The sequence below is a fragment of the Phalaenopsis equestris genome, unplaced genomic scaffold, assembly GCF_001263595.1.
Source record: "Phalaenopsis equestris unplaced genomic scaffold, ASM126359v1 Scaffold000099, whole genome shotgun sequence".
NCBI classification, from domain to species: Eukaryota; Viridiplantae; Streptophyta; class Magnoliopsida; order Asparagales; family Orchidaceae; genus Phalaenopsis; species Phalaenopsis equestris.
The window spans coordinates 670,090-692,259 of NW_018164541.1; the positions used below are offsets into that span (position 1 = coordinate 670,090).

The 22,170-nt window shown below is 33.2% G+C and overlaps 1 protein-coding gene across 1 annotated transcript in view; it reads right to left on the minus strand.

Moving 5' to 3' along the window:
• The window catches only part of LOC110020538 (pre-mRNA-splicing factor ATP-dependent RNA helicase DEAH1-like), a 149,260-nt gene extending 136,208 nt beyond the window's left edge, over nt 1-13,052 (minus strand). Inside the window, exons 1-2 of the mRNA XM_020718677.1 lie at nt 13,033-13,052; nt 6,534-6,645 (exon numbers count right to left, since the gene is read on the minus strand). Of these exons, the coding sequence (XP_020574336.1) occupies nt 6,534-6,633 (100 nt within the window). The 5' untranslated portion in view covers nt 6,634-6,645; nt 13,033-13,052. The remainder of the gene's footprint in view (nt 1-6,533; nt 6,646-13,032) is intronic.
• Between the last annotated feature and the right edge of the window lie 9,118 nt (nt 13,053-22,170).

Consider the following 22,170-nt stretch of genomic DNA (forward strand, 5'->3'; position numbering starts at 1 on the left):
TTGCTATATGCGCTCTTCAACTTCTAACTTTGCAACGAGGTTTCAAATCCCATTGGTGATGGAATCTATCAATATTAGCATCATTGTATATTAATTCTTTTTAAATAATACCTTTACCAAAAAAAAAATGACGTTTAAAAAATAAAGAAACTTATAGTAGTTATGGTTCAAGACTGCCCATTTAGAAAAATAAAGTGAACTTGGCACTTGTACTCAACCCTTTGCAAGTTCTATGCTTTATGTTCCGATGCCTACTGCTCTTGACAAGGACGTTCTTCAACTTCTAATTTAGGAACAAGGTTTCAAAACCCATTGGTGATGCAAACTATCAATATCAGCATCATTGTATATTAATTATTTTTAAATAATACCTTTACCAAAAAAAGAAATAGATGTTTAAGAAATAAGGAAATTTTTTAAGTTCATTGACTGGCATCATGTTTTCTGATGTTATATCACCATGATGGTAGCCCAATCAACTTCTATTATAGAATAATATTAACAGAAAAATATCATCAATGCATATTAGGGCCTCCTATTTTTAAGCAAGTCAATTGAAAAGCCAAAGGAAGCCAGTGCATCAAATAAAATGCGAAATGAAAATTATCATAATTTACTATAATTTGTGCATGAGAAACAGATCTTCGAAATAGACTAACTTCAATAAAAATAGATAGAAGAACCTAGTTCATGGAATTTGCTAATTTTAAACTCTTGAAATTTTGTGGGCAATACTTTCTGCTAAGAAATTTCAATTAAATAAAATAACGTGTGAGTTGGAATAAACGCTTGCTAGCATGATGCCATGTAGTAGCGGTTAAGACAAGGAGATTCCTCGGGCAATAAAGAGAGCTAAAAAAATAGCCATATATTGTACATTGTAATGAAGTTGAAGGTGATAATGGAGGTGCCCAACAAAGATGACATGCAGTTGGCTCATCCAACATGGAAGGGAAAAAGATAAACAATCTAAGACAGGAGGTAAACAACAAATTAGGAACAGCATCAAGGTTCATGCTGATGTTGCACAATACATTAGCACTGACGTAAATAAAAAACTAGCCCACATAAAACTTTTACAACTCACTCCAATCCATAGGAAAACTGTACTTAATCTCATGACTTTGCAATAGAGCTCAAGGCAACAAAAATAATGTAAACTTTCATGGGTGTACCTAAAAACAGGAAACTCCAGAGGCTAATAAGGCTAGTTCATTGCATTAAATTATGTCAGTTGACAGGACCTTTTTTGCATAATGATCGGCCAATTTAAGTGTTACTTTGTATTCTAAAGGTTTTATTTGGTATTCCAACAATGAATTCTTCTCCACAAAGTTATGCAATATGTTATATGGTTATGAACTATTAAATATTATATATGATTCTAGTATAATGAAATTTTTTCATTATATTATAACGATTAAAAAATGATGGAGGAGGATTCAAATTTTCTGGTGGTGATTCTATAAAGGAATGTGGAGCCCACTATTAATCATACGAATGTCATTCAATTTAACAATACACTGGTAGCAGCAACATGATAAGTCCATTATAATTATGTTCTATACTTGAAAAAGAGCTCGGGTATTAACTCAAATTGGGAATAAATGTATATGCAAGCTACTACTAAGATACCCTATGAGATTTCATAATTTAACTAGAATTTCATAAGAGGTTTCAATTAGTATAATTATTTGGTTCACAAAGAACAACTAAAAGGAATGTAGGACATCATTTTATGCATTCTACCATATGAGTTCATGAGAGCAAGATATGATTCGTTCAACACTCTTAGTATCAATAAATATTTCTCTTCTAGTCTCGAAACATTAATTCACTTGGTAATAGATATTATAAGTTTTCACCATATTCTATATGAGATTCATCATGATGATTGCTATATGTCACATTTCAATGATTATATAAGGAAAATTAAAGGCACATTAGAAAATGCTCTTATCCCTATTTTAGCGTTAAACTAAAATTGAGAAAAATAGATGTAAAGTGTGAGATTCGAACTTGGATCAAATATATACAAAAGAAAACACTAATCATATTGTCACATGAAGTGTTATGATTTAAACTTAGACATAAACATATATAATATATTATTATGTAAATAATATATGTAATATATTGTTATCTAAAAAGTTATATAATTTTTTTTCGAGTCATTTCGAGTCATACACGAGCGAACAAACTGTTGCTCGTGTTCGGCTCGTTTACATTTCGAGCTTAAAAATTTGTTCGTGTTCAGCTCGTTATGCTTAACAAACGAGTCGAACACGAGCTGCTTAACGAGCCGAACACGAGCTGTTCACGAACAGCGAGCCAAATTGACAGCCCTAGTTATTAGGTTATGAACTATTAAATATTATATATGATTCTAGTATAATGAAATTTTTTCATTATATTATAACGATTAAAAAATGATGGAGGAGGATTCAAATTTTCTGGTGGTGATTCTATAAAGGAATGTGGAGCCCACTATTAATCATACGAATGTCATTCAATTTAACAATACACTGGTAGCAGCAACATGATAAGTCCATTATTATTATGTTCTATACTTGAAAAAGAGCTCGGCTATTAACTCAAATTGGGAATAAATGTATATGCAAGCTACTATTAAGATACCCTATGAGATTTCATAATTTAACTAGAATTTCATAAGAGGTTTCAATTAGTATAATTATTTGGTTCACAAAGAACAACTAAAAGGAATGTAGGACGTCATTTTATGCATTCTACCATATGAGTTCATGAGAGCAAGATGTGATTCTTTCAACAGTCTTAGTATCAATAAAAATTTCTCTTCTAGTCTCGAAACATTAATTCACTTGGTAATAGATATTATAAGTTTTCACCATATTCTATATGAGATTCACCATGATGATTGCTATATGTCATATTTCAATGATTATATAAGGAAAATTAAAGGCACATAAGAAAATGCTCTTATCCCTATTTTAGAATAAGTTGCATACATTGGATGGTATCATTCGCCAACTTAAAATGTTATTGATATATATTATTTCAACATGTGCATAAGAGTTTGACGATTCACTTGCATTTTCAAATGTGTTGCCATGGATCATGAATCTTATTTTCCTATTCAAGTAGTAGATATTTTGTCACATCGAAAGAACTTAAATTCCAATATTTTATCAATAAAATGATAATATTTTATTATTTTATCATCTCATTCTAGCTTGATAGTTTTACTCAGTTGATGTTGGTTATCTACTGCAAAGGGGATTGCTTAACCTCTCCAAACACAGGATATCATTTACATAAGCTACAAAATCAATACGGGTTCAACGTGGAATATTCAACAAGACATATTTGGCAATTCAAAGGGTAAAAGAACCTGCATTTGGTGTATGGAAAACGGGAAATTCTAAGAGAAGCCTCAAGTCATTCCTTCAAGAATGTATTGATGTTGTTGCCACAATTTTGTGCGCGCGTGCAGGTGTATAAATATAACTAACTATACAGGCATCAACCATGTACTGATCCTGAGTATGAGGAATGTGATGCTAATGAAAATTTTGTTCATTTAGAGGTACATGAGTATAGAGTAGGGCAATATGTTTATAAAAATCCTAACATGTATATCAATCATGTTAATAGGGAAGGAGCGCCAGAGATAGCTGAATTAAAAATAACATTGCTGCGTAATTACACCATTACAAATGAGAATATCTACTTATTTATCTATATTAAATCTGACTTTTTAGAAAGATTTACATACATACCACTCAATTCCTGTGCATTTACATCTCTAACACCTAAACTTCAATTTTTAAATACATATCACATTAACTATGTATGAAAAGGTGTATTTCATTTTTTAAAGACTAAATTAGTAGTATTTTTTATATGATATGAAAGATTTGGACGGTATAAAAGTAAAGTTAAGGTGTTAAATATATAAACACATAGGAATTGGGCGGTACGTATGTAAATGCCCCTTTGGTTTATTCATCATTGTTTTTTGTTTCTAATAGATATTTTTTTATCATCATCTTTCTAATTTAAAAGCAAATTTCCAAGCTAAGTAGCGGTATTTAAGGCCCAACATACTCAACTATGCTCCATATGTTATTTATGTCATAATTTGTACTGTTATAAAAATTTTAGTTGAAAAGTAAATTTTTGTTATAGTTGAATTATTTTATGCCTATGGCCCTTTGAAACAGATCATCATTTTAGTCTTTTATGTTTAAATGGCAAACAGTTTCGAGTTTAACCAAACAAAAATTACACTGTTTGAGTTTAAAATAGTACACATAAGACATGCTACTCAAACAGCATCAACAACTTTAGACATAACAGCTTTTATACTCTACTTGCTCTACAGTAACTTTTAAACTAAGCTTTTGCTACAATTGGTTTAAACTCTGCTTTTTTCTCGACCAGCTTTCCAAATAACAACAACAAAGCCAAACGAAGTAAAAAATGTCTTTTAGAAAATATATTTCAAATTTTGAGCAGATGTCCTTTACCACATACACCGTGTAATAGAATTAAGAAAGTTAATCAGTAATATAACATAGCAGTAATATAACATACACTAACAACCTTTTAATCAAAGCATTAAAACATGTTATTAGCTAAATATGAGTTCAAAATTTTTAAGGGTTTTTAAATCCAAATTAATGTTTGAAAACTTCTTAAATTTTCAATGTGCGAAAAATTAAAAATTAAATATCCAGAATATAAATGTTTATCTAATTTTCAAAAGTAAGAAGTTTTAATTATTACAATAAAGAATATACATAAATGCTAAAATTAGTACTTTAATTTTTAAATTGCCCATTTTACTCACTTAAATCAGCTCTGTTTGGATAGTGGAAAAGGCTCAAACAACTTCACCATCCAGGTGAAAACTATTTCAAAGTATGAAATAAAGTAACATTAAAGAAAGAAATCAAAGATCTTATTAAATATTAATCAACAAATATTTTGAGTCCGTAAATTTTTATCAAATATTTTTTTAGGTTTATGGTTTTAATGTTATCCAATATAAGTTTAAATATCCATTTACAATGGCATATCATATTAATCACCATTTTAAAATTTTTTAACTATTAAAAAAATTAAAACTGCCTTATGTTAAATTTACATAATTTCGACAAATTAAACTTTTTCATCTATAGGAGTTAGTCTATTCACGAATTCATTTCCATATATATTTTAAAAAATATTTATATAAAAAATAAAATAAGAAAAATATTAGCATTTTTTATTTAATCTTATCCAATATTTATGCATCAATTTTGATAAATTATATACACCTCACAACATAAATATACAGCTTACTACATAAAAAGCATACAAAATCAACCATTCATTAATTAATCCTCAAAACAATTCATACATTTTTTACACTTCCAAACAGTGCTTTAAGTTTTCTACAATCCCAACAAAAAAATTCAACCATTGGTGTTAATGTTATTACTTCGTTTATTATTTATTTGTTTTGAATTTTACCAAATTTTATTCATCAAATTATACTATTTATAATTTCATTTCACTATCCATCTACAAGTGTGTCATGATATTCATCCAAAATAATTTAGCTATTAAAAAATTTGGAAAACTGCCACCTATTTAATTAAAGGGTCTATCAATACGTAATTTTATTTCTACATTAATTATAAAATATTTTCGTTTTTGAAATAAAAATCATATAAAATCAATCTGAATGAATTTTAATCATGTCAAATATTTCATAAATATTTTTAACAAATGATATGCAATAGAGTATATAAAAAGCACACAAAATGGACCTTTAATAAAATCAATTAAAATTCTGGCACTTAATTAAAAAGAACTAAATCAGCCCATTCTTCTATTTGAATTATTTTATTTGTAGATTACTTTTCTTTTTTTAGATCACTGAGAGATAAATCACAAAATACGTGGTGCAAACCCATGACCTCAAATATATAACAATCTTCTTTAACCAATGGGTTACAAGTGGTATAGCATTTCATGCTAACACCGCGCTCAATATTAAAAAGCAAATTACAATAATATATTATATTTTTTTTCATTTGAGAATATTTATTCAAATGCAGATGATGTTGTGTTTATACAAAGCATATTCAATATGTATTAATATTCAAATTTAGTTCAAAATTACAACAAAAAATTAAAGCAAAACCTTGGTAAAATATATAAAATAAGCTAAACAACATCTGAGAATAAGTCCAACCATGGTCTTTGTTATCATATACTAATATGATTATGATTTTTTTTTTCTAATTATGCTACTGAGACTATGATAATATATAAAATAAGCTAAATTCAATCTGAGAATAATTCTAACCTTGGTTTTTGTTATCATATACTAATATGATACTGATTTTTTTTTAATTATGCTACTAAGACTATGATTTTTCCTAATTACAACTCATTGATTTATATAGACTCAAATTATCAGTAGGATACTACCATAAAAGCATTTTGGCATAATTAATTGTTCTACTTGAAAGCAAAAAATAATGGATAATTGAGATGCTTACATAGTCGGATAACATATTGAACCACCACACTCTTGGAGTATCCCATAAGTGATATCAGCTTGTCCGAAACCCAAGTTTTAAGGTGGCCTTCATTAGCCATGATTAGTGCTAACTGCATAAGAAGAAACCATGAATTAAACACAGTTATATAAAGCGTAGTTAGAGAAATTACACTTTACATATGGACAATATATAAACCACAATTCAAATGTGTATGAATAGAGCTATTGTAATTATCAAGAGTATAATATATGCATAGCAATTTAGCCAAGTTGGACATAAATTAATCTAACAAGTTACAAGTAACAAAACCTAAACCATCGTCCTTTTAAGAACCTAAAGCAAAACAACTGAACAACCACGCTTAACCAATTTGACTTTGATGGGGCTTTAAACATTAAAAGGAGAACACAGGGTGAGTTTATTTTAAATTTAATAGACTAACAAAATATTTAATCTTCATTTATATTGAAAGAGGATTATCTAATTTAAAATCTGCCCCATAAGAATGAACTTCAGCATAGAGTGTTAAGAGACTGAGAAACATAAGGATCAAAAGAGGCTATCTAAGTCGTGAAGCTAGTTCAGCTCCAATCAAGGAGCAAAATATAAAAATTTAATGCAAACAATAAACTTTATATAAATCAACTTTAAGGTTGTGAGAAATCAGTTAAAATCAGCATCAGCAATTGGCTGTTTTTTAGGCGAAATACCCTTAAGGGCTAAACAATCACGCCCACCCAAAGAGAACGGGGATGAAATATGCAGAGGAAAGAAAGAGGAACAGCCAACGAAGTGGAACAAATATAAAGCACTTCTTCACCACTGGACCTCCTAGCTAACATGGAGATGCATTTCTGTCAACGCCCATGCTTGCAATGGATAGATGAAGGCTTAACACCTCAGTGATAGAAAAAGAAACAAAGAGCACAAAGTGTGCTAAGGTGACAATTACTTTTTAATGTCTTATATTTGATTAACCACCTAGTTAAGTAACAAGAAATATTAGCTTACTAAGTCTGATTTAAATCTAACCAATGGATTAGTGAGAGGATCAGTACTATATAAAAATTAACATTACAACTAAATCCTAATAAACCTAACCAGATAGGAGTTAGTATTTTAAGTGACTAATCACAAGATTCAAAACAAATAAAAATGTGTTTAATCAAAGAACGGACAAACATGGGCTATTAGACAAGAAAATTACTAAAATTAGAATCATGCTAAGCAAAATATATGAAATTACATGCCGGAAAGAAAACAAACATACTATACTTAAATTTCCTTGTCCACAACTGCCTCTTACTCCAGGCATCTTTCATAATATTATGTTGTTATTTTATTATAAATTTTCTATGAAGTAAAATTAGTGCTAATTAAGTTTTAAAAAAAATTTCTTTAAAGTGTTAAATGGATTTTAAAGTCATGGAGAAGACATGGGTGGAGTTTATTACCTTTGTCACTTACTCCAGGCATCTTTCATAATATTATGTTGTTATTTTATTATAAAATCTCTATGAAGTAAAATTAGTGTTTATTAAGTTCAAGAAAAAAAATTCTTTTAAGTGTTAAATAGATTTTAAAGTCATTGAGAAGATATGGGTGGAGTTTATTACTTTTCTTCAAGTATCCCAGGAACAAATAAAAAAATTAAAAACAAAAAAAATTAATTGTTAAAATATCAATATTAAACTCAAAACTCACGCGTTGATAGCCACTGAAAAATATTTTAATGTGTGATACTCAAACATTGTCGCATCGAAATGATCATATTGACTAAAAATAACTAGAGATGTCAAAGATTGACCTGGCATGATAACTTGACCCAAACAAGACTAAAAAAAAGGGATTTAAGTTAATCTATTTAAACTTTAGGTCGGGTTAAATTATTAAATTTTAAACCATTTATTTTAAGTCAGATTAGGCATCTTTCATAATATTATGTTGTTATTTTATTATAAAATCTCTATGAAGTAAAACTAGTGTTTATTAAGTTTAAGAAAAAAAAATATTTTAAGTGTTAAATAGATTTTAAAGTCATGGAGAAGATATGGGTGGAGTTTATTACTTTTCTTCAAGTATCCCAGGAACAAATAAAAAAATTAAAAACAAAAAAAAATTAATTGTTAAAATATCAAAATTAAACTCAAAACTCTCGCGTTGATAGCCAAAATAAAAATTGAAAAATATTTTAATGTGTGATACTCAAACATTGTCGCATCGAAATGATCATATTGACTAAGAATAACTAGAGATGTCAAAGATTGACCTGGCATGATAACTTGACCCAAACAAGACTAAAAAAAGGGGATTTGATTTAATCTATTTAAACTTTAGGTCGGGTTAAGGTATTAAATTTTAAACCATTTATTTTAAGTCAGATTAGGCATCTTTCATAATATTATGTTGTTATTTTATTATAAAATCTCTATGAAGTAAAATTAGTGTTTATTAAGTTCAAGAAAAAAAATTCTTTTAAGTGTTAAATAGATTTTAAAGTCATGGAGAAGATATGGGTGGAGTTTATTACGTTTCTTCAAGTATCACAGGAACAAATAAAAAAATTAGAAACAAAAAAAAATAATTGTTAAAATATCAATATTAAACTCAAAACTCTCAATTTGATAGCCAAAATAAAATCTGAAAAATATTTTAATGATTGTTACTCAAACATTGTCGCATCGAAATGATCATATTGACTAAGAATAACTAGAAATGTCAAAGATTGACCTGGCATGATAACTTGACCCAAACAAGGCTAAAAAAGGGGGATTTGAGTTAATTTATTTAAACTTTAGGTCGGGTTAAGGTATTAAATTTTAAACCATTTATTTTAAGTCAGATTATGATTAAACCGTCAATTTAAATTTGTCCTAAATGGCCAATATGACTTATGCTAAATGGATTGCGTTAGTTAGGTTCAAGTCATTTGAGTTGAAGATGTGTTGGGTTCGGGGTCAGATCTTTTGAACTGTCTGATAAATAAGTCATGAATTTCTGGGTGACCCGAAAACCTAATTTAGCACATAAAATTAACATTATGTCCTAAACCCTAATAAACTTAACCATTCATATATTAAGTGATTAATCAAAATTAACTACAATAATAAACTTCTAAATATTTTAATTAACTTATTTATTAAATAAAAGAAATCAATTACCTATGTAAGACACCTGCACAACAGGTATCGAGCGAGGAAGCTTCCACAGCACCGCCCGCGAGAGATATAAAGTGATGTGGGGGCTTGGTTCGACTGAATCGGCAGGGGGTTCAACGGGGAAGGAGTCTCGGTCCCCCTTCCTTTTGTTTTCTTGCCTATCTATCTACTATTAATATGTGTGCTTGTTGAGTCAAGGGTTTATGCTTGCTTTTGTTTCAGATTCCTACCAATAGGCTTCTTGCCCTTGCTAAGGATGTATCCCAGCACAAGTGGTGTTTCGACTGTATCCTGCTCCGGGGTAGTGATTATCCCCTTCGAATCCCTTCTCGCTCTCATCCCTACTGCTCCTAGCCACCGGCCAGCATCCCCCCTTCCCACCTAATCCAGTCGTCGGCCTGCTGTCTTCCTTTCTCCCTCCAGAATCATTCCATCTGACCTCCTCACCGCCTTCGATCTTATTCCCAGCCACCAGCCCCATCTGCTCTTCCACATAGCCCCTGTTCCAACCGCCAACCTCCCTAGATCGGACTCCCTGTCACCTCCATCCTACGCTCCTTCTACCAGCCACCCGTGAGTCCCAATTCTTCTCCCTACCACCAACCACCGAACATTTCCTATTCTACTCATCCGCCTCCAACCCTACCAACCTCCATCGCATACCACAAAAACTGAAACCTCTGCTAACGAATGTCAACTCCAAGCCTTAGCCGGATTTGAATTTTTGTTGTTTTTTTTTTTGTTTTTGTTGAGTCATGATTGTAGTCCTAGTTATTTTTTTTATAAAATTTACTTTCGTTATTACGGTTTGGTTAATTTCAGCATAATTTGGTATCAGAGCTAGCCTAACTTTAGTGTTATCTTAAGATTTCTTAGCACCTGCATTACCCCTCCACCAAAATTTTTTTCTTTCGGTTTGGTTAATTTCAACATTATTTGATATCAAAGCTAGCCTGACTTTCGTGTTATCTTAAGATTTCTTAGCACCTGCCTTACCCCTCTAATTTTTTTTTTTTTCCAAACCCAAAACCTAATCATGCCATCCCGGAGATACATGTTGTAATCTACCTGGAACAAGATACAGTGGGAGATTCGTCGGTTGCAATAGAGGATCGCAGAAATTGATGATGGAATTAAATGGGAGATTACCCTCAGCCACGAGTTGAAGGCCGAGAGAGGAGCCTACATATTGAGGACACAGGGACTTCGACATAAAAGTGGATCTACCAGAATTTGATGGAGGTTTGGTTCTGAATGACTTTATCGACTGGCAACAATTCAATGAGTGAATGTTCAAATATAAGGAGGTGCAGAAGATATGAGAGTGAAACTAGTAGCAATCAAATTGAAAAAGAATGCCTTTTTTTGTGGTGGGAAATTGGCATATACAAAGGAAAAAATAAGGTTGTGATTAGATTACCAAGTTGGAAATGATGATGAAAGAGATGAAAAGGAAATACCTTCCGCCACATTACTGTCAGTACATATTTATGAGCTCCACAACCAACATCAGAGGAATCTTTCAATGGATGAGTTCACAACACAGTTTGACCAGTTGCAGATGAAGTGTGAATTGGTCGAACTAAAGGAACACACCATAGACCAGTATCTAGGTTCTGAAACCACTATTAGCAATATTGTGTAGTTACAGCCATACTGGTCGTTAGGGGATGTTCAAACCTTAGTCATGAAGGTGGAAAGACAACAAAAATAAAGCAGATGACAATCTTCATTCAGGTCGTAGTCTTCAGTTATGCAGTCACCTACAACTACCACGATCGACAAAGGTACCTATGGCGGAGTTGGCAAGATAAGACAGGGGATTGACAAGATAGATTCAAATGGAATGAAGCAGAAAAAGGGTAGTTCTTCCAGTACAATAACGGCCAGGAGATATTTCAGGCGTCACGGCTATGAACACATAGCCTCCAACGGTCTCACGGGGCAAGTTGTCACATTCACAAATCTAGGAATCATCAAAGAGGTGGATGAAGAGGAGTCAAATGATAGTCCAATGGAAGAACTTCAGCTTAAGGGTGACAAGGGAGAGATGTTAGTCATACGGAGAGTTCTGCAGTTAAAGCCGACACGAGATCAACACGGCTGGGACACGGTATCTTTCACAACAAGTGTACGAAACAGATTAAGGATTGCAGTTTGATCAGCGATAGTGAAATTTGTGAAAATGTGGTGTCTATGCTGATGGTGAAGAAATTGAGATTGGCCACGTAGAAACATCCTTAGTGTTATTCCCTTACCTGGTTGAAGAAAGAAAATGAGATAGGCGTGGATCAACAGCGCTGGGTCGAATTTTCAATTGAGGATCCGCTACAGGAACAAATGTGATGTGACGTGGTTCTGATTGACGCATGTCATATTCTGTTGGAGTGACATTGGCCATTCGACCGCAAACTCAGCATGATGGCTTCAACAATACTTGACTCTTTTAAGATGAATGGGAAACATATCTTATTTTCATCTATTAAGGATGTGGGCGGTGTAAGCGACATAGAGGAGGCATTAGTCCCAAAGGCAACGTTTACGCAGTCAGTTCTAGATGCTCCAGTGGCACCGACATTAGTCCTCCTAGATGGAACTAAGGAGAGTGAGATAACAGCACCGCTACAGCCACTACTACATTGCTTTCAGGATGTGATGATCGACAGCCTTTCAAAGACATTATCGCCACTAAGGGACATTCAGCATACCATAGATCTCATATGCAAAACTTATGAAATTAAAGGAGATCATTCTGGCAAAACCTCCATACGCAAAACTTAGATGCAGTTTGAGAGGCCAAAAGCAAGGGGTCCTCATACCCAACAAACTGCTTTCTGGCTTTCTTCGATGTAATACAGTCCATTTACATAAGCAAACCGGCCTAATCTCCCAAATCAAAGTTCACAACGAAGACATCCATCCGTCTAAATTGCAAAGCAAACAAACAAGCAGAAAACATATCATGCCTCAAACATCAAATTGCTTTGAACGACCACCGCATTCCCGGATCAAAGATCAATAGAATATATCAAAAACATAACGGATGGGAGAATGAAAAGAAACTAAGTAACTAAGAATGAGAAATGCCAGGGATTAGAAACATCGATCAATCTTAACACTAAGGGAGTGTCTAGTAACGGATTTAGAGCAGGATGCAAGCTAGATTTAACCTAAATCTTGCCAGACGGTCATTTTAGCAAAATAAAACCTCTGATTTGATAAATCCGGATTTCACAGATTTCGGCCTTAAACCTTGGTTTACTAAATCCCGTCAATCGGTGGATTTAGTAAATCCGGGATAGACGCTTCACGCGAAAAAAAAAACGACGTGAAGTTACCTTCCTCAATGGTTTCGGGTAGGAGAGGAGCAAAAGGAAGAAATAAAATGGGAGTTTCGGATCTTTGTCAGTCGCGATCCCGACGTTGCGTTAAAGCTAGCTCCAATTGCAATTGTATCGCGAGAGTTCGGTGACGAAGGCGATGGTTTCGGGTAAAGAAGCGATGTGCCCGACTTTCGTGGAGGAGGGCTCCGGGTAGGGAGGAGAGTAATAGTAATGTCGGCGAGCTTTCCATTAATTTTATTGGAGTTAAATTTTCTTAACGTAATTTTATTTAAGTTAATTTTATTAATTTAATTGATTAATAATTAACTAAAATATCATCAGATTAATTATATTAAAATAAATTTATTTATCATGTAATCATTAATTAATAAAAAATAAATATAATCTCCTTATTCATCCAATAAATTTATAAGTAATTATCAATAAATATAATTAATAACTAATAAATTATTCTTTTATAAATATTAAATTTCTATTTGATAATTAATTTAATAAATAATTTATTAAGTAAATATATAATTATTAGTTAACGTATTTTGAAATTAAATATTTGTTGAATTTAAGAAATTTGTTTGACTATTTTGGAATGTTTTAAGAACTTCAATTTACATGATTTACATGATTTATTAAATTATATTTTAATTTATTGTTAAAGTCTAACTATCATAATATATTTTTAATTCCAGACAAAAATTGCCAAACAATTACACAGGATTTGACAGTATTTATTAAATCAATTGAAAAAAAAAATTTATTTAAACCTTTCAGGATTTATTAAATCTGGATTTACAGGATTTACTAAATCCTACTAACTTTAATCTCATTTGTTGTCATACAGCTAAGAAATTAAAAATAAGAAACACAAGGGATCAGAAACATCCATCAATCTTAACACTAAGGTGTAAGCCAAGGGCTAGCGAATGAGATAAAAGGGAAATAGAAACACAAAACTCACTGAACAGGGTTTAACGGGGAAATCAACAACATGATGGCTCTGGTAAGGGAAATCATCGACGAAATCAGCATAGCAAGGAGAACGAGGAAGGAGTGCCGCATTCAAAATCAAAAGTTGGGGGCAATTGCGAGGGCATTGAAGGGGCAAAAGTATTCTTCAGCTTGGTCAAAACCCTGAAAGTGTGGGCGCTTAGTTAGTATGTGGGTCTGCCGATTCAACAAAAGAAGAGGCTAACTACATTAGGGGTTGTTGGTAGCACTTTTTTAACAAGATTTAATTCAGGATTTTAACTTAAATCTAACCAAACATAATAAAAAAAAATGAAAACGAAATCCAAGTCTCCATTAATCTATTTTTTTTTCATTTCTACACTTGTTCCATCTGTAAACCTGGATTTACCAAATCCCACGGAGAGGTGGATTTCTTGGATTTACGTTAGTGTTTCTTGTGACATTCACTCGCATCAGGAGCCCACTGGAAATCCAGATTTAATAAATCCTATTAACGTAAGTCCGATCGTGTAGCCAAACACCCCATAGAGAAAGCAAACAACAAAAGTCCCGAAGAACATGATAGGCACATTTATCTTCATTGCCTTAAAACTTTATAAAGATTTGTATTATGTGTACCTTTAATCGTAGCCAGAATCACACATACATTATAAGTTCGCTAGATTCAACATTTATTTAATATTTTGAATGCGCCTGAAAACTTTCAAACATGATTTAATGCTTTGATTGGGGCTTGATTTGATTTATATTTGACTAATTTTAGTATCATGGGGTTAGTCTTGTCGAATCAGTCAGTTTGATTGTAAGTTTGGAAATCAAACACTCGGATGACTTTTTATCAAAGTTTAAATATTTATTGCTAAAAAATGTGCATCAAGATCCGTGACATGTCTTGAGATTTGTGTCGGATGTTCAAAATTTGTTCATGAAGTATCAGTTGACCCCTTATTTTTTGGTTAGACCACTTTTATCGTCTGAAAATATCAACATTAAGAGTCTTTATATTTTTATTTACAACTATATTTAATACAACTTAAATCTCACCAAAAAGCTCAAACCTTATTGTCTTTTTTATACAACAATTCTCCTCAAGTATGCATGCAAAACTTGAATCTAAAACCAACAATTATATTCAAAACATTAAGCTTTTTGGTGAGAATCCTTACAAAACTGACTCGCCTAGATTTTGGCCACCATAAATGTTTGTCTTTCACCATATTATGAATATAATAAAGAACAAGATATGATCAAGCATTCATAAGATATGTTCTCCTTTCATTTTAAAAATTTCTTGAAGATATGTTCTTGTTTCATTTTAAAAATTTCTTGCAAACAATGTAATTGAAAAAACCAAGACTTTCTATCACCAAAGCCGCATGATTCATCAGCAGCATGAAAATAGATAAATTAAGAAAGGGGCAATTACATCCACACCAACTGCAATTCCTATGCATGTACCATCAGCATACTTAAAATATTTAAGTAAGGAGCTCTTTAGTCCATTCCCTGAACATAAGAAGTATGTTGGGCAAAGTAAATTAATGTTGAACCAATATTAGTTCAGAAAGTCTTCTCCTTAAAAGGTTCTCAGCTTGATTTTGCAATTTTAAAGAAAGGCAAACAAAATTTATTATTTAGTTCAACTGAACATTTACTCTTAGCTGAGACTTCTCATTCTAATATAGAGGCATCAGAAAGATGAAGCAGCTAAATTTCTTGTTCATCAAGGTTATCATCGCAAAACTCACAAGATCTGTGATTTGCAGTTCGACCGGGAAAAAAAATCAGAATGATAATGTCAGAGAGGAGAAAATGTCGAAGAAGACGCAGAAGATGCTGAAGATTACCTGTCGTGAGAGATTGTCGAAGAAGACATAAGAGCGGCAAAGGATGCAAATGAGGGGGAAGAACAGCGATTTGCGATTCGCCAGGAAAGAAAAACAAAAAACGGATCCGAAGAAGGCCGAAGAAGAATTTGAAGATTACCTGTCGTGAGAGAGATCGTCGAAGAAGAGGGAAGGGCGGCAAAGGATGTGAAAGATGGGTAACGAGGGCATGTGATGCGAAATAGAGGGCACAAGAGTAATGTCGCGAACGAAACGCTGCGCGGGGATGATCCCACAGCCCGCATGTTTTTAGGATAAGCTGTTGAAAAGCAGGAAACAAATATCTCAGGTCCGTTTTCAAAATACAAACGCAGAGAATAAGGATCCGTTTGGTGCAGCTGCAACTTATTCAGCTTCTGCTGATAAGCAGCTTATCCTAATAATCTACTGATAAGCAGCTGGTCTGGATAAAGTGGCTGACTGTTTGGTTTGTACGTTTGAAAAATAGCCCTATTCCGGCCCTGTTCCGGATAAGCAGTTCCTGTGGAATATGATGTAGGTTTTCTTCTACAAATGCAAAATCCACATCAGAGCAAGAGTGGTGGCATCATATGTAGTTGTGCAGAGCAATGGTTGTCACAACTATTTGTATTTGTTTCGAAAATGGGTAACTTGGCATGTCATGTAATATCCAAAATCCAATAAAACGTTAAACATTATTGAAGAAGACCTTAATATTAGCAAAACATTTGGGAATGAATTTGTGATATAAACTATTTCGCATTGAGTTAATACCACAACATGAGTGTTAGAAATTTTAAAGTTCATATGTAAAAGTTGTAAAGAAGCATAATTTTAAAGTTTCAAATGGAATGTAATAGCTCATTTTAACAATAAGAGAACAATAATAAAACCATAAGAAAACATGTTGAGTTTCCTAATTATCGCTATAGGGGTGCCATTGAGTTGTGCTTAGAAATGTAGAACTCCACACAAGCTTAATATGTACAATCAAGTATGACTCAAGTATGACACAAACATTCAAACTAGCTTGAAGGTATCGACTGTATAATAATTTTTATGAAATATTATCATATATACTCAATAACTAATCAACATAAAAGATAGTTAGCAAATTTTTTAAAAAGAAATATCAAAACATCAAATAAGAAAATATTGACACATTATTTTTTATGAATCTAAATAGACATAAGAGGAAAAATGTTGTATGCCTCTACATTAATATCTAGAATGTATTTAAATAAATATGCTCATATGCCTTGCATTAATATCAATATTACTAATTTTTGAGAGCTCGAATCACAGTTCAAGATAACCACACAAGGCCCAAACTCATAAGCTTTGAACATTTTTGAAGCTAATGATGCAGAAGAAGAAGAGGAAAAAATATTGTAAAAATGTCTGTCGAGATGAGAATAAAAGGAAGAAATGGTTGTGGACAGCGGAGTTGCAAAGAAGAGGGCAGGAGCTTGCCGAAGAAGATCGGGATGTCGAACTGTAGTAGGGAGCGGCAACGAGGAACGCGATCTATCAGAATGCTGAAAGGAAGCAAGGAATGGGGAGATGCAATCTAGCAGGATGCCGAACAGAAGCAGGGATCGCGATCTAGGGCAGACCTTCCAGAGCGGGGGAGGAGAAGATCAGAAAAATAATAAAGTGAAGAAGAGAGAAGAGGATAGCGATTTTTTATTAGACTCTCGTGCGATTGGGAAGCGCGGAGGGAGGAGCGGCGCTGAGAATCGTCACACTCTAGAAATAGGACACCGAGAATGCGTCACGCAGTGAAGAACAAATGGGTAAAAGATTAGCGAGGGGCGTTTATACCCGTGATCGCGTATCCATTAAAATTGGGGACGTCGCCGCCATACTTATAGTTACCCCAAACGAGCCGTAAGCTGCTTCAAATGCACCCCTTACTTGGCTTAACTGCGCGTAAGATGCAAGTTTCGAATCATAATAATTTTAAATATTTCTTTTTTTAGCACGTAAATATAGGAATTTATGTATAGATTAAATCATAATCAAGAGAATTTGAAAATTTTGTAAATAAAATCCATTAAATTCCAAATAATTCATGGGGTCATGTTTGCTCTTCCTGAGGCAATTTTTTTAATAATAGATTGTGGTTTTCTTTTTTTTCATTAAGAAAAACTTTTTTTAATGCCATAATTTATTTTTATTATTATTATTTTAATTGCAAGATTGCTCTTTCTTTTATTATTTAGAAGGTGGAAGACCAAAGGCCAGAAGGTAGAACGCCAAATGACAAAAGAATTTAGGCGGATTTCAGTTTTTTAAATTATTATTTTAATTGATTGCATTAATTTTCAACCATAAAGATTAGTGATTTTTTAGCTTATAAATAATCAAAGTAGATGTGGATGAAGTTGGAGTCCCTAATTGCAGGTGATTAGAGATTTTCCAGAAGAAGAGGTAAAAGTATTATTTTGCTGGGTCAAAACCCAAAAGTGCAAGTGTCTTTTTAATCTGCGGATTCACCCATTCAACAGAAGAAGATGCTAAAGACATTAGGGGTGTTTGGTAACACACTTTTAATAAGATTTAGCTATGGATTTAACTCAAATCTAGCCAAACATAAAAAAAAAAAAAACCAAAACAAAATCCATGTCTCCGTTAATCTGAATTTATTTTTGTTCCATCTTCACTACAGTTGTTAAGTTTGTATTTACCAAATCCCACATATAGGTGAATTTGTCGGATTTACATTATAATTGCTTGTCTGTCAGAAGTCTGGATTTGCTAAATCTTATTAATGTAAATTTGATCGTGCAACCAAACACCCTCTAGAGAAGTAAACAACAAAAGTCCCAATGAACACGATAAGACATATTTTTCTTAATTAATGAAATACTTTATAAAGATATGTATTATGCTTACCATTAACCGCAACCAAAATTATACATATTATATTTATATATAGTAATATATAGATAGATATGTTGAGGCGTGCTAAAAGATTCGCGACGGTAGAGTAATAAATTATTGTATTAGTGTTGCACGAGAATCAAACACAATCAGAAGAAATAAGACAACCAGTAGTGACACCAAAAGTTTTCATATAAAAAATAGTAAAGAGAAAAACTTCTTATCCCCATACCTCTTGAGGTTTCGACTCTCATTATGGAAGCCGTTGAGATGGTTCCAAAAGGAACCACACCCCTTAGTTGATCTTGTCTTCGGTTCGCCTTTGATGATTCTCGAGGCTAAATCTATAATAGAACCTAAGGATGGGTTTAAGCCAGGCCATGTATGCACCTTCTCAGGTATTGCAAATCCTTATAGTCTTGGGAATTCATAATAAGTCTTGAGGACTTGAATTCTTCTCTTTTATGTGCTTTATCCTAAAGTCTAAAAAATTTTCAAGATGGTTAACTTGAAAAAAGCCTAGTTAAATCATCAGATTGTTCATTTGATTAAGCTAATCAAGGATTATTATTGGCTACATTATGTTGTACTAATAATTCTTAAGCTTGGATATTAACAGAGAGTTTTCATTTAAAAATTTAACTCTTTTAATATAAAAATAAAAGACTCACCATATACAATAATTTACAGGAAAAGTGTGAAAGGCTTCAGAAATGAGAAATGACCAGCAATCATGAGGAGAAGCTTAAGGTGAGAAGTCAAATGGAAGTAGTAACCTAAAAGTCTTTTAATTATTAGAATGTTGCCAAGCGACATCGGGATGGTCGATACCCCTGTGGTCAACTTAAAGACGTCTCATTTATGTTTTCTGCATCGACCCTCCGAGTCCGGTGGCCCTTCTTTCAGAAGTGGCTAGCCCTCCTTATAGGATAACTCCCATCTGTTTTTAAGCTATGTAAGTCGACCCAATGACCCTTCCTTTAGAAGAATTACTAGCCCCTTGACGGGTTTCCACCCAAGTGTTTTGCACTTTATGCGTCAAGTTTCAGGTCGTGGCAGTCCTTCCTTTGAAAGTTTACTTGCCTTTGCTTGGGTATTCACCCACGTTGTTTACCTTTATGCTTTATGCATTGACCTTGAGGTCGCAGTGGCCCTTCCATTTCAAAGAATCACTTGCTTCCTCATGGGTTTTTCATCTATCTCCTTATATGTTCTGGGCAATATACTCCTTATATGTTCAGGTCTGACAGCCCTTCCTTTAGAAGAACGGCTTGCCTTGCCTGTTCATGGGTTTCCACCCATCTGTTTTTACGCTTCATGCATCGACCTTCTAGGTTTGGAGGCCCTTCTTTCAGAAGAATGGATTACCTTCTTATGGGTTTTCACCCATCTCCCTTACGCTCTGTGTGTTGACCCTCCGGGTCCAGCAGTCTTTCCTTCGGAAGAATGGCTTGCTTGTTCTTGAGATTCCCCTCATGTGTTCTTACGCCTTTACGCGTAGATCCTTTGGGTCCGGTAGCCCTTCCTTTAAAAGAATGGTGTGTCTTTTCATGGGTTGTCTTCACCCATATCCTTACGCCTCATGCGCTGACCTCCAGATCTAGCGGCCCTTCCTTCGAAGTAATGGTTTGCCATCTCATGGGTCTTCACCCATCTTTTTACACTTTATGCATCGAACTTCAGGTCGCAGTGATGTGAGATAAGTATGCTAATATTACTTTATGATTTACACATTTTTATGGATTAGATTGCACTTTAAAGAAATGTATTTTATTTTTTCTTGCAGGTACAACATGTAATTGAAATGGAAAATGGGGAGGAGACTTGGAGTAAAGGAGTATATTGAGGATTGCCACTTAGGCGCTAGTCTCTTCCTTGGACAACCCGAGAGGTTGGCGTCTAGGGCCCCTAAGCGTCCATGCCTTATATAACATATGGAAAGATTGGTGTCTAGGTGTCAGCAACTGCTTGGAACAGTTTTGGCAATTTGGGAAGCCTATCATGGGGAGTTGCGTAGGAGGTTGTGGGTGGTTTTATGTTATTATATATGAGTTTATATATACATGCATGGGAAGGATTTATGAAGATTTATGCAGGTAGGACTTAGGATTGATGAGGGTTGGTCATTCGAGGGTTTAGTTTGTTGTGGGGCTTATTCTTCTTCTCCTAATGCAGAGGATAGCAAGAGTCTTCAACAACGACATCCCAGGAGTCAGGAGGAGCAGTGATTGAGCATCTTCAGGTCACTATAAAGGAGAAGAAGATAAGTTTTACTGTGTCTTATTGTTTTGTTTCTCTTGTAAACATTAGACAGTGGATTTCTCTTGTTTGAATTATCTTGAGTAAATTTTTTAACCTTTCTTTGTGATGATTAAGTATGATACATATGAATGCAAAGTGCTTTTAAATCACTTTAATTTTTAAATATGATGATTAACCTTCAGATCTTCATTTACTTTTCATTCTGGCCAAACGAAATGTTAAAATGTGTTGTGAACCATAATGACTCGGGTGAGTTATGGTAGAATCAACTAGGTTAGTCACATTAAAATATTGGTATAGATTGATATGCCTTGTAGGGAATGCAAAATCTTAGAGAAATATGCTTTGATGGACTAATTACTGGATTTAAGGAAATAAATTCATTTTAACCAATCTTTTTTATGCACTCGGAAGAGAGTAAAAAAGAGTGTTGGTTTTATTTATCACTAAACTTTTCTAATTTGCATTTTACATTTCCTATAATCTACTTACATAATTACAAGGGAGGGTATCTTAAGAGCTTGATATTCATCAATCCAAACCACGTTAAGTAGGATTAGTTGTGTAGGATTTAAATTTGTTGTTTGTTGTGACACGGTAGGTTAGATTATTGTACTTAAGCAGTTTTAACTATTTATTATAGGACTTAAATTAGTAAGCTAGAACTAGTCCTAAGTCTAATTCCCTTGGTCTCTATGAGATAGCCATTTTGTATTCTAAAATTTGATATTCTTGATATGAAACAGGCACTTGCGTGAGCCCCTAGTGTGTGGTTACACCTGAAAGCGGTATCAAGTTTTTGGAACCATTATCAGGGATCCGATGGTGATTTAATTTAGGAAAATTTTAACTGAACTTTGAGGGCTTAGACTTGGAAAGCCCGTAGTGTTTAATTGTTTTTTACTGTTAAAAAGAACCAAAGAAAACCCCAAAATTTTTTTACTCGACTATGTGTGAACTTCTAGAGATCTCTAGTTTGTGTATGTGTGGTGCAGGACCTATGAGACTGGAACTTTAAGATTCTGAGCTAGAGAGAACTATTAGAAAAATTTGGAAACAAAAGAGGCTTAAACAACTTGTAGGAGAGATGACAGACAATCTACATAACATCCCAAAAATTCATGAACCAACCAATGAACATCCAAATACACATAGACCCTTAAGAGACTAT